The sequence below is a fragment of the Stegodyphus dumicola genome, chromosome 9 (genome assembly GCF_044657685.1).
Source record: "Stegodyphus dumicola isolate Sdum_Otavi_A_Nest chromosome 9, ASM4465768v1".
Classification (NCBI taxonomy): Eukaryota; Metazoa; Arthropoda; class Arachnida; order Araneae; family Eresidae; genus Stegodyphus; species Stegodyphus dumicola.
In genome coordinates, this window is record NC_140776.1 from 127,544,393 (window position 1) to 127,557,716 (window position 13,324).

The 13,324-nt window shown below is 29.7% G+C and overlaps 2 protein-coding genes across 11 annotated transcripts in view; both read left to right on the forward strand.

Moving 5' to 3' along the window:
* Positions 1 to 1,247: 1,247 nt before the first annotated feature.
* On the forward strand, positions 1,248 to 8,518 carry LOC146995481 (uncharacterized). The gene is made up of 3 exons (XM_085824084.1): positions 1,248 to 1,493; positions 3,356 to 3,498; positions 4,382 to 8,518. The coding sequence occupies exons 1-3, from the start codon at positions 1,385 to 1,387 to the stop codon at positions 4,814 to 4,816; spliced, it is 687 nt and encodes a 228-aa protein (XP_085680210.1). The 5' UTR covers positions 1,248 to 1,384; the 3' UTR covers positions 4,817 to 8,518.
* Positions 3,607 to 13,324, forward strand: part of LOC118181906 (dnaJ homolog l(2)tid, mitochondrial-like) — a 71,170-nt gene continuing 61,452 nt past the window's right edge. For 5 of the 10 annotated variants that reach the window (XR_015043082.1, XR_015043084.1, XR_015043083.1 and 2 more), the window contains exons 1-2: positions 3,614 to 3,714; positions 11,848 to 11,981. Coding sequence is in view for 1 of the 10 variants with exons in the window: in XM_085824082.1 (XP_085680208.1) it covers positions 11,871 to 11,981 (111 nt within the window). In the remaining 9 variants the exon portion in view is untranslated. Of the gene's footprint in view, positions 3,715 to 11,847; positions 11,982 to 13,324 lie in introns of all 10 variants that reach the window. The other 5 variants (XR_015043086.1, XR_015043087.1, XR_015043085.1 and 2 more) reach the window with 2 other exon arrangements.

Consider the following 13,324-nt stretch of genomic DNA (forward strand, 5'->3'; position numbering starts at 1 on the left):
AAGATAGGATCGTCAGCTTTTGCTCAAAATGGCATCTCCCCATTCAAAAAGAGATCGTAACCAATTTTTTCCAGTTTTTTCCAAGATGGGGGGGAGAAGAAACCCTAGGATGGAATAACACGACACACAGAGAGAAAGAGAAAAAAAAACGCCATCTTGTCATTTTCTGATAGGGTACCGGTGTTCGAATACTTTTGTGACCGACTGTACAGAGTTGTAGTTTTTGCTCCTTTAATCTATATTTCCTATCTATTTAAATTAAAAGCATATATTAATACAGTGCGCCTCAAATTGATAAAATAGTACACATATAATAAATTATGACCATTAACTTAATAAATAAATAAAATGCTTATTTTTTAAAAAAATTAATTAATAATAATAATAAAAAAACTCCGTAATTTATTTGCTAATTTATTTTTGCTGATATGTTCTCGCCTTGTTTTGGATTTATGATTTTATCTGATGGTGTTTTCTGAATATATAAATATGTTGGAAACCGCAATAGATGATGTTACTTAGTTTAATGTATAACTTTGCATGATATTATACGTATCTTGATCTTATGTGTCTTCTGTTACTGTGTCTCAAGGTAGAGGCTAATATTGGTTTTTCCATGTAAAAAAATAAAAGTTTAAATTTAAAAAATTTTAAATTTTAGTTTCCTTGTTATAGCAAAAGTTAGCTTCTAAACTTGACTTATACTGTTATGTGACTGGACCCCCAAAATTTATTATTTTATTATTAATTTTCCCCATCTTTACCTCTATTCAGCTTTACAAAACACACTCATTACACACACCTGGAAGACTGTATTTAATGTAAATGATAACAACTTTGACTACACTCATGAACACAATCGTGTTTTTTTTTTTTTTTTTTTTTTTTTTTTTTTTTTTTTTTAACAAAATTCTCTTACTTCCTTTCCTTTTCTTTCTATAGGCCCTTTTTTTTTTTAATTATAAATAATTTTTTTTTTCCTCTCCATTACTTTTGGGCCATTTATTTTTTACTTTATTTTGGCCCATCTTTTCTTCCTGGCCTTTCGAACTCGTATAAAATATACGAAGTTCCTTTTTACTCTCCTCTGAAATACGAAATTGCCCCCCTTTCTATATACCTTTCCTTCGCACCTATGCCTGATTTTTCGCCCATCGATGCAGAAAGACTTAGCGGGTGCAACAAAAGACATCTGTCTACTTTGTCTGTCTGTCTGTCAGTAAAGTGGACGGTCGCCGCTTTTTCGGATGGCCAAGAGTCACAAGCGCGAGTCTCCTTTCCCCATCGATAGAAAGACTTGTGTCAACGATAGGGGAATGGCCGGTTTATCGATTACGAGTTTCAAAGTCCGTCTCGTGTATGAACCTTTGTGTTTAGAGGCAAAATGAATTTTGCGAAATCTTGGAGCGAATTTAAAGAAATACTTCGCAGACACGAAGTAGAAACTGTAACAAAATATGTTTACTACTATGGAAAGTCATTCGATAAAGAGAGTAAGTAATTTTTGAAGATGTAACGAGTAAATAAAAATCCTCTAGAATGTAAATGCTTTCTTTGGTTGTTTAGTTGATATTTGGCCATTTTGTTCCAAAGAACTTATCAGCACTAATTTGTATTAATTTTATTGCGTACGATCTAGTTGATGTTGCGAGATTCGGTCCAAGTTGAAGAAAGGGTTTATAGACGTTCATATTCATTAATTTTGTTGCATAACGTGTAATAGCGTTATGTTTGATTTTTATTTGGTTTCATTGTCAGGTATTGCATGTTTTTTTTTTTTTTTTTTAAATAGCTGATGCTTCACGAAACATTCCGTACTATATTAAACATTAAACAAGATATACCGTGTTAGATTTGAAAATTTTTATTGTTGTTTCTTGAGAAACTCGACATTTGTCTCGATGACTACTATATTTTTCATCCTATTTTAGTGTATGAATGCAGTCTGTTGATTTGAAATATAATCATTTAATAGTCTATAAAGAAAATCCATTCTTTAGTTTTATCATTAACAACATGTTTCAAAATAACCTTATGATAAACACTACCAATTCAAAAAATATTCTGTTTTATTTTCAGGTAATAGTTCACCATAAAATTATAATGCATTGAAATATCAGGAAGTTATAATAATAAAGATATTGAATTTTAGAAAACAGGAAAGTTTTCTGAAATGTATATATATTTCTTTAGTGATGTGATATATATATTTCTTTAGTCAATGAATGCTACTTATCTTGTGTGTAAAATCACTTATCTTGTGTGTAAAAAAAAAGTTGTCTATTTTGACTCTTAGCACCAATGGACTAGCAGATAAGATAGCTGAATACTGGATGTTTGATCAAGGTACAAATACTGTTGAATGGATTAGCTGCATGGGAATTTTCCTGTTCTCCTTATATATATAAGTGAATACAAGACAGTTTCCCATTAGACCTTCTCAAAGGCATCCCTTTTGCGTAAGGCAGCTAGCTCATTCTATACTTTACCTAGCATATATAATTTTAATATGAGACAAAATGACATAATTTTTTTACATAATAGTTTAATGCTTTTAATATCTCTCTATGTTTGCAGTAAGTGCTGTTTAATGTGATTACATTTGCCCATTTTTGATAATATAAGATGATGAGAAAAGTATCTTTTAAAATAGGAATTGAATTAACTATAAATATAACTAGCCACTTTCTTAACATTTTAATTAGGAAAAATAAAAGTTTGTTTATCAATTGTTTACAGTCTTCATTGCAAAAGTTCATTTGAGTAGTGCATAATGTTTCTGAAATTTATTGGACCAATTCTATACCTATAATCTTAATACTTGGAGGGCATCCTTGTTTAAAGAGATTTTGCCAATGTAAAATCTGAAATTGCGCAAAAACGCAAGTGTATTTTGGCAAAGATGTTTTCAGGAATTTTTACCTCCCTTTTGAAGAAGAGGGAACTGTGCTGAAGCCCTTCCAAATCAATAGCTATTGAAAATTCGTATGAAATTAAGTTTTTTTTTTTTAATTTTATTGTTTTGCGCTTTTTTCTAAATGCTTGATTAAAATCATTTTCGTTCTTCAGTTTAAGAAATTTATTGTATAATATTTTGATTATATTAACCAAATTGAGCAAATAAAATTACAGCAAATGATGCATTTTTTATGTTTCCATATATGAAAGAGCAGAACTTAAAAAATTCAATAGCCAATATACACGACATCAGCTGCAATACATTAAGCAGTGTCTACAGTATGTAGTATATATAGAGACAGTTAAATGTATAATATGTTTATAGAGATCTGTAATTTCTTTCTTTTAAAAATCAAAGCTTATCAGATTGTGATCTAAATCAAAATTTTCTTTCCAGTTGAACTAACTCCAGATTTACGATTAAACTGGTTAGATGATATTCCCTATTTCCACTTTGGGCGAAAAACCTATGTTTGCTATCAAGGAAAAGATCTGAATAAACGTCAAAAGGAAAATTATGCTAAAGAAAAAAATGAAAAGGTAAAATAACATTGTTATATTTAAAAATTTATACAAAAATATCACCTCTTGGATTATATATATATGTGTGTGTGTGTTTTTTTTTTTTTTTTTTTCTTTTAGTGTCAAACTGATCATGCTTTTGGTAAAGCATATTCCAAGAACCAGACAACTAAAAAAGTTAATTGTCCAGCTGTAATTAATGTTACCCGAATGTACAGGATGCCTCAGTTCAAGGTAGAAGTTTATTTAACTTTTTGTTCTAAGATGGTCTTAGTAATGTTAGAGAATTTTTTTTTAAGGAAAAAATATAATTCTGTCACGTATGAGCAAGATGTATTGAAGGTATTCTATGATAAAGTATACATACTTTTTGACATAAAAACAAAAGGTATTTTTAGAGTCACAATGTAAAAAAGAGAAATGATTTTTTGTGTCTCTTTATTCAACATATTTTTCTAAATAGTGTTTTTTTTTTTTTTTTTTTTTTTTTTTTTTTTTTTGCCAAAAGAGGGTTTTTAACAGTAATATTTTCCTAAATAAATAATTCAGTAATTGACATGCAAATAAAATGATGTTTTCAGGCCAGAAATAAAGGCTTTTTATGCTAATTATATTCTAACCAATTTGCTACAAATAGAAATAAGTTGTTCAAAGTGAAGTTTTATTGGTTATGTTTCTTTGAAGAAGTAATTTGATCTATTGTTATAAAAATGGAAGATCCTTTTTACAGCTTTTTTTAAAGGAAAGAAATGACTCCTCTTTTTTTTTTTTTTTTTTTTTTTTTTTGAATAATTTGCTATGAACAGAAAGTTTTTAAAATTGAACCTTTATCAATAATTAGTTTTAGATGACTGTGCTGGAATTTCTAAATTTTACTGTGATAAATATGTTTAAATTACAGGTAGTGCCAACCCGAAAAAGAAAGATTATGATATCTCGGAAAATTAAGGAAAAACTAGCCAATAAAGATAGTATTGCTGGTGAAGAAGTTTTCATGTTTAATTTACCTAATAGCCAAGATCATCAAAATCATCTAATGGGTAACATGGCTGCAGTAATAGAACCTATAGATGCTAGAGTGCGGCATTTCATAGCTTCTAAAGTTAAGAATGGAAAATGCAATGCCACTGTAATTGCAGAGCTATTAGAAGTATACGTTTCAACTGAATTGGGAGAAACTGATAAAACGCGCAGACGATTTTATCCAGAAATGGAGGCAATAAGGAAAATAATAAGCCAAGCAAAATCCAATATTAGAACTAGTAAAATTGACCAGGAAAATACAGAAATGTTAATAAATAGCTGGGATACTTCCAAATGTTCTGTTTTTTTTTAGACCATGTACTGAAAATACATATGATGGTACTGAGCCAAATGACTTTACAGATTCAAAACTAAATCTGCTATTTGTATATCAAAGTGAAGAAATGAAAAATTTATATGTCTTATATGGTTCTAATCTTGTTCTTCTCGACGCGACCTATCGAACCTGTAAGTATGCTCTCCCACTTTATTTTTTAGTTGTCAAAACAAATGTGAACTATCAAATAGTGAGCATAATAATTACACAAAATGAAACAGCCAAAGCATTAGAAGAAGCTCTTATAATTATTAAAAATTGGTCGCCTCTCGTTAGACCAAAATATGGGATGGTTGATTTTGCAATGGAAGAAATTACAAGTTTGGAAAATGTCTTTACAGGAATTAAGGTTTTTATATGTAGTTTCCATCGAGAGCAGGCATGCTCAAGATGGGCTTCTAAGAAAAAGAATGCAGTGGTTCCCAAAGAAGAGCTTTTGTGTAAATTACGTGCCATAGCAAATGCTCCAACTCAAGATGAAATGGTTGCAGCAATAGAGGTATTAAAATCATGGAACCAATATGAAGCTGTGAAAGATTATTTTGAATTAACATAATTCAAGGAAATTGTGAGATGGGCTTTGGCTTACAAACCAAATGACTTATTCATAAACTCGAACAATGGTGTTGAACGCTTAAATGAGGAACTAAAATATAGATATCTTCAGGGATATAAAAACTGTATGCTGTCTGAAATAATTAAGATCTTGGTTGAGAAATTTCTGCCAGAAAGATATAGAATTTACGTCAGAAAAAATCTGAGTATGCTTTCGCAGGCCAGGTTATACAATGAACATGTACCAAATTATTTAATCAATAAGCCAAAATGGTTAATTGATCACATAAAAACAAAATTAAGAGCTGCTGAAGTTTATGTGGGTAGTATAAAAAAAATTTCACATGGCTTCTTTAAAGTTTCTTCTGAAACTAAGCATGATGCAGTTTATTCTGTCACGTTTGATGAACAGAAACAACTGTGTCAATGCACGTGCTTAGATTTCAGAAGAAACCGACTGCTGTGCAAGCATATTGTGTTTGCTGGCATGAAGTTTCCAGCCTGGAGTTTGGAATGTACTGCAGAATGGCTATTTTCAACACCTATTTTCAAAGTTGATGAAGATTTAGTCTCAAGAAGTATTTCAGGCACCAGAAAACGAAAATATTCATCAACTGAAACTCCTTCAGGTGGAACATCAGATAATTTACCCACCATATCTGAAGAAGCAACGTTGAGTAAAAAAAGAAATTTGATCAATGAGTGTGATGCAAATTACAGATCAATTCGGTCACTCCTTTGGAATTTAGATAGCGAAAATTTACACAATGTAGCGAACTCTTTGAAGGAGATTTTCGAGTCTGCTTCAAAAACAGTTATGCGAGATGAATATACTGGTCTACCGCTTCAAATTGAAAAAAAAATTAAACTAAAAAAAAGTAAAAGAATTGTCAAGAAGTATGGTCAACTAAACCTCCATCGCCGTAGAAATACCAGAGTTGGAATAAAGGTGGATATACATAAAGAAACCATTTCAGTAGATGGCCAGTAATTAAAATTAGTATAAAACCTAAAGCAGGCTACAAAGAACCTTTGGCAAAGGTGACACCCCCACCTATGAGTGGGACCTGCATGCCATGGATACACTAATACTTATTTTCAAATAAAATAATAAATTTCATACTTTTAGGATAATCTTAAATACTGAATATTATCATACTTGAAATACTTTAGTATGTGCATTTATTTTCGGATTCTTCAGAATTTATAGTGAAAAAACTGCTACAACTATATACTATCAAATACCAGATTTCAGACAATTAAAATTGACGATAATTCAAAGTATAACATATAAGTTTTGTACAATTCAATAAACATAATACATGTTATTATTTAGTAATATTTATTTCCTGAACAACTTTACAAACACTTATTTGAGAGTCATATAACTTATTTCTATTCAATAATGCTGCAGCTGCATTGATTGTCACGATCAAGACATATGAGCAATATAGTATTTAATGCACTCAAAACTGAATCTGGTAAAGACTTACGGCATATTGGTTACCAAATGCATCTAAAGCAAACCAGTATGCAGGGTTAGTTTTACAGGTTCACTTGTTTTCAAATTAGCAACTCTGTAAAAGTTTTACTCTTGGTTGTACTGACACTGCCTGTTCTTTCTCATATCTAATTGTAGTTATTTGGTTGTAATATGCAGCAAAGGTAAGAACACTGGTGTAATATGCTGTAATTTTTATGTTAGATAGCCCAGTTACATGACTACAACATTTTTCCACTACTTTTTTTACACTGTAAACTCGGTTTAGAAAGTTATTTTCCATGATTTTGGGGTGTTGTATAATACATCATATGGAATAACTAAAGTTAAATGTATTCATTCAAAAGAGGATATATTGTCTTGCTGATCCTTTTCCTGTACTTATTGTTTGAATTAATATTTCCAATGTGGTGGATTGACCATAATGGAATCATAGCATCCAGTAGATCTTTCAATATAACTCCATTCAGATATTCACATTTATATTATTGTAAATTAACGTAGAAGACAGATTGACAGATATTCTCAGTTCATAGTGCCAAAGTGTTTTTTAATAATGCTAAAATACAATTTAAAAAAAAAAAAGATTACTCATGTTATTATGTAGAATTAATGTTAAAATTCCATACAAGAAACAAGCATCGATTAATTGTGTTATATAGAATTAAAGAATAAACAGTCAGGTAGAAATTTATAAATGCATAAAACACAACAAAAGGCAGGGCTGCATTTATTCATCCAGTTCATTGAAAAAGTTGTGGCTTTCCTAGACCCCTACCCCTTGTCGAACATGTAGGTTGTTTCAAATGTTGTCATGAGTAACTAACATAAAATATAATTTTTTCCCCAAATTAGTATGTTATAATTTTTGAATAAAAGAAGAGTGAGATAAGTGGTTATTCTAGCCGAAATAAAGTGTGCGTCGAGTTCCAGTAAAGACCCAAAAATGTCATCTGGGAAAGCTGAGAAAGGGAAAACGAGCTAGCTTTAACCTGAGTCTAGAGATGCATATAATACTACATACATACAATACAGATAAGTGTGAGTAAACTGGTGCACTTAAATTATAACATAAGTCACAAATGTACATTACAGGTAAAGCATGTCAATTTAAATAATATGTGTATTAAGTATGGCCATAGGCCATTTACAATTATTTGGGTCATTCACATTATAATCGTAAACCCTTATAACAGGGTTGTCTTCAAATCTTTAAATTCAGAAAAACTTCTAAAATCGTAATTTTTTCTATAGAAGAATTTCTATCCTCAGAAAAATAAATGTTAAAGAATTGAAATATAAAATTTGTGCATTTTATGCAGAAAGTAAAAAGAAATTCATTATTTCATTATAAATTTAATCATAAACAAAAATCTGCTTAATATTTTTTAACAATAATAAGAGAATTTCAAAGATTATTTCAAGTATTTCATTTTGATGTCCAGCGATATTAAAAATTGTTTTAAATTTTGACTTACAGATGCCCTAGAGGAGTTGCATGGTATCTAAAATTTCTGTGAAACACAGTTTGAAAACCTTCAGACTACTCGAAAACTTCAGATTATGTGAAAAAAGAAATGTAGATGTAAAGAGCAGTGATTAAAAAGTTTTAATGACCAAAATATTTTCATTCCATCAGATTATTTGTGTATTTTGAAGAAGACACAATCAGATAATAAGATCACAAATAGAGGATAAGTTTTTTTTTTTTTTTTTTTTTTTTTTTTTTTTTTTTTTTTTTTTTTTTGGGGGGGGGGGGGAATTATTGCATATACCATACATTTTAACATATAGAATATTCTTGGATTGTCTACTGAAAAAAGTACATAATATATGTAAATTTTAATATATAAGAAGTAATACAAATATTTCAGTAAATGAATGGATAAAAATGGCCTTCTTAAACAACCTCATGTTTAAATTACTTAGAGGAATTTATGCGAACATGTTTCTGTTGGCATTAATTAAACATTAACAAATGTAGATGAACACAAATTGCATAATGTATTTTAATTGAATATATGTTTTGGAATGAAAAATGTAAACAGCCTTAATATACTTAATAACTCGGATTTGTAATGCATATATTTTTATTTCCAATGGCAGACAAAAGTATTTATACAGACACACTATCAAATAAACACACACAAACAAATATATCACACACTAAATAAACGGAGAATAAGGAAGCCTATTTACTACTGCTTGAACGTACTCTAGGCTTCCAGTAACAGCCACAGAGATCCTGTACAAAGAGAGCCATGCATTTTGCAGATGGTGGAGGTTCGTATCTTGGGCTTTTATCACAAAGGACGAATACAGAATTTTTTAATCAAAAAGTTTTGCTGAATAATGACGAGTTAAAATACAAGTTATTATGATGGAATTAGCCTTTGGGTATCGGAAATGAATATGTAGTTGAAGAACGAAGGTTTGCTTTAAATTACAGATTAATTACACATAATTAAATTAATGTATTAGAATACATTAATTTAATTATGTGTTTTAAAAATATTTTAATATAATATTTTTCTAATACATTTATTTTATTATCCAAAATTATTTTCTAATTAACATAAAGATACAGCATAACTTTCAGTGATCCATTGTCAAAAAAAGGCTTCTTCTGGACAGCTTAATAATAGTACAAGGAAATAAGCTTATTTTATGCATGCCTTGTGGCATGAGATAATGAATTTCTGAAGTATTTTAAAAACTGTAAAAATATGTACATATACCATAGAAATGATTTTTAACACTAAATAAAATTCAATATGTGCCCATAGTAAGATCAACTTATGAAAGCTTTTTTACCAAACTGGAAATCATTGCATAAGGAGGAAAATTTCCAAAAGCCATTTTTTAATTTTTATAATATGACTAACAATAAGGTATTGCTTTTTGATCAATAACATGGGTTGTTTGAACTAATAAAGAAAAACAGCTGAATGCACATATTAGTAACCTTAAATTGCATCAGTATTACAGCGAGTTAATTCTAAATCACAAAACACTTCTGTAAGACAGTCAGACACAGCTGCTACAAAAACTTTTCTATGGAAGTGGTTGTCTTAGGTGATATTTGATGTCAATGTTATTAAATTACCACTTTTGTTATCATCATAGTGTGATATGCATCTCTCTGTGTATACATTTTGAATCTGAAATAATGCATTCAGCATAGCATATATACTTTAGGGATAATTGGGTGTAAAGAAAAGTCAATAAATACAAATTTATTCGCATACAAAAATAATTGTATGGTTAAAATGTACACAAAATGATGAAAATACATAGTTTTTTTATTATTAATTACCAGATATAAACAGCGCATAAATCTTAACACTAAGCAGGATTATAATTTAAAAAGAAATCAATAGCAAACAAAAATCCACAAAATATTAGTTCACTTGAAGCACTACACATCTTAATATCTGCTGCAAGAATGAAAAAGAAACATGTGCCTACATGAGAAGCAACAGAAAGAAATTGGAGAGTATGGTTAAATAATAAAAACCAAATCCTTAATATCATCTACTGACAGAAAGAGAACAAAATGCAAATAAGAAGCAAATTTTTTAAAAGCTAACAATAAAGAAGAGATTAAAATTAGGATGAACTGTCATATTTTTATTGACATAAAACATCAGATGCCACTTGAAATCAAATGTCAAGTGAAGTGGTGCCCCCACCCCAGTATAATTTTTCGATGTAGAGAAATGAAAATCGTAGACAAAACAAAATTTATAAATTTCTTTCCTCCAGACATAAGTTTGTGCTGTTTAGTACAAAATTTAAGACACGCATCTCAGCTGTTCGGAGCAAAATTTTAACGCTGTCTTTGCTTGATCATTGTATATGAAACAACACAGTCAGAGAATATTATAGATATTCAAAGAAGGATTCAGTTGGTATTTCTCTAAGATTATATTACATATATAAGAAAGTGCTTGTGTGGTATAGTATTATAATGTTTATAATAACACATTATACTATATTTAATTTTTTACTAAATCAACCCAAGTTTTAAGGCCCGTTTATTCGTATATATATATGCACACACAATTAAGTACACAATATATTAAAATAGATATATCACCTAAAAAAGATATATCCCTATGAACAAAACAAAAATTACGGGTCATTGAAATAAATAAATATTCAGTGATTCTTTTGCTGTGTTCTACCCTACGTAATTATTACTTTAAATCGTACATATACAATCAGTAGTCTAATATATATTTTACAATCAGGCATTATTACTACTTAGTCAACAATACAGACATATCTAAATTTTCATTATTGTTTACACTCATTACATGCACAATTGAGGTTTTTTATTTTAACAACAGAAATGAACTAAACATATCAATACTCTTGATCATTGTATCAGCAATATGAGCAAGTTTCTGTGTATCATACAGATTTATTCGCATTGCGCCCAGTCTCGTATACCGCAAAAAAATAAATAAATAAAATATGAAGGTGAAGGCCCTTTTCCGTTCCGCAAAATTTTCCACAATTCCGCCTAAAACGTAAACAAAGTATCGAGACTTCGTAATCGATTACAAAGTGCAAAGCTATCAGCTAGTCGTCATCGATGGGGAAAGGAGACTCGCGCTTGTGACTCTTGGCCATCCGAAAAAGCGGCGACCAAAGTGGACATGCGTTTTGGCGAAATTTTTGAATTTACTTATTGGTCACCGAGTCAAAATCATTCAGTAATATGATGCGTTATTCTAATTTACGGCCATGTATCAATAAAATGAGAAAATTATCGAATTTTAGAGATATTTCAAAAATATCAACTTTTCAACGCTATATCTCAAATTATAGGAGATACAATTTATGTTTTAGAGGTACGGTATAGTTATTTAATATTTTGAAAAATTTTATGTAAATATCTCAGCAAAATAATTATTTTTGATCTGCTTAAAATCTCTAATTGTAGTTGCTGAGGAAATACCATCGCCTATGTGTCGTACAGTTCATACATCTAATGTTGCATCAGCAAAAGACTATTATAAAATTCTTGGAATATCGAGAAATGCAAACGCTTTAGAAATTAAAGAAGCTTATTATGAGGTAAATATTTCATTTATTAACCCTTAAACACAGGTGGGGTCTGCATGACTGCACCAATATTCTAGAACTGCAAAACTTATAAATTATATAGTTATTATCCTTTTCAGTACTTTCAAGTTGACATAAAATATGACTATTCCTAAATTTTTACTAAACTCGGCACAGCTTTAGTATTAGACCTTTTTGGTGACATTTGGGCACGATAAATGAAAAATTATGATAACCTTGTTATTTATGGTAACCCTAAATACTGAGCTGAAAAAACATGCCGCCATTTCTATCCACTTAACTTTAGCGAAACCTTTAATTTGATAGGTATCAGCTTTGTTGGTAGGAGGATAAATTGCATGTTTTTTTTTAAAGCTACTTTCGTGTTAGGAAAGTACAACTTTTAAAATATTTTTGAAAAAAGCTAAAAATTTATAGTTAAAACTGATGCTTTTAATATTACATCATATGAGTCTTGAAACTTTTTCATATGTGAACTCTGCATATTATAAACTCCACACCCCAAGAAAAAAAAAACACGTTTGTAGTAGCAGGAGGTAAACTCTTGGTGTTTCCTTTGCTAAGGAACCACATGCAAATTTAGACTTCTTACGTGTTTCTTAAAATGGGCAATGATCAAAATTACCATAGTCTAAAAATACTTTTTTGCCTCATTTCTTTAACAGGGAAAGAGCAGAATTGTCCAGTGCTTGGCACGTTTTTAAGAATTGCACTAACTCGGTATCCATGTGCACATCGACCTATTTTCACTTTAAAAAAATATCCCAGAATTGCACACTCCTATGACTTTATCCATGTACATATCGACCTATTTTCACTTAAAAAGTCAAAGAAAATTGATAAAAATCCAATTCTTATCTTGTAAAAAGCGCCAAAAAAACAAGTGAGCGATTCTGCATTTCACCCTCTTCAACTATAGGGATGAGTAATTGCATGAATTCATAGACCAAAATCAGGTTTCATTATTGCTTTTATAACATTTTTATAATTTGCCTGATTATAAAAAATATAACATCGCTTAGATATTGCTTATAATTTACAGTTCTCAAATTTTATAAAAATCTCACAATCTAATAGTTGTATATGAATAACCTTCACTGAGTATTATTACTTTTATTAATAGTATGTTGACATAACCGTCGACTTTTTATTTTAAATTTTATGCAAATTTTCTACATTACTTAAACATTTAATCTAATGCATTTTTGTTTGCATCAAATTCGAATTATTTATTTTATTTAAATGCTGTCCAAAACGGAACAGGATTTTGCAAACATATTGACCATATTTTTCGACCTATAGATGCAACACTCCTTCACTTCAGAAATAAGATT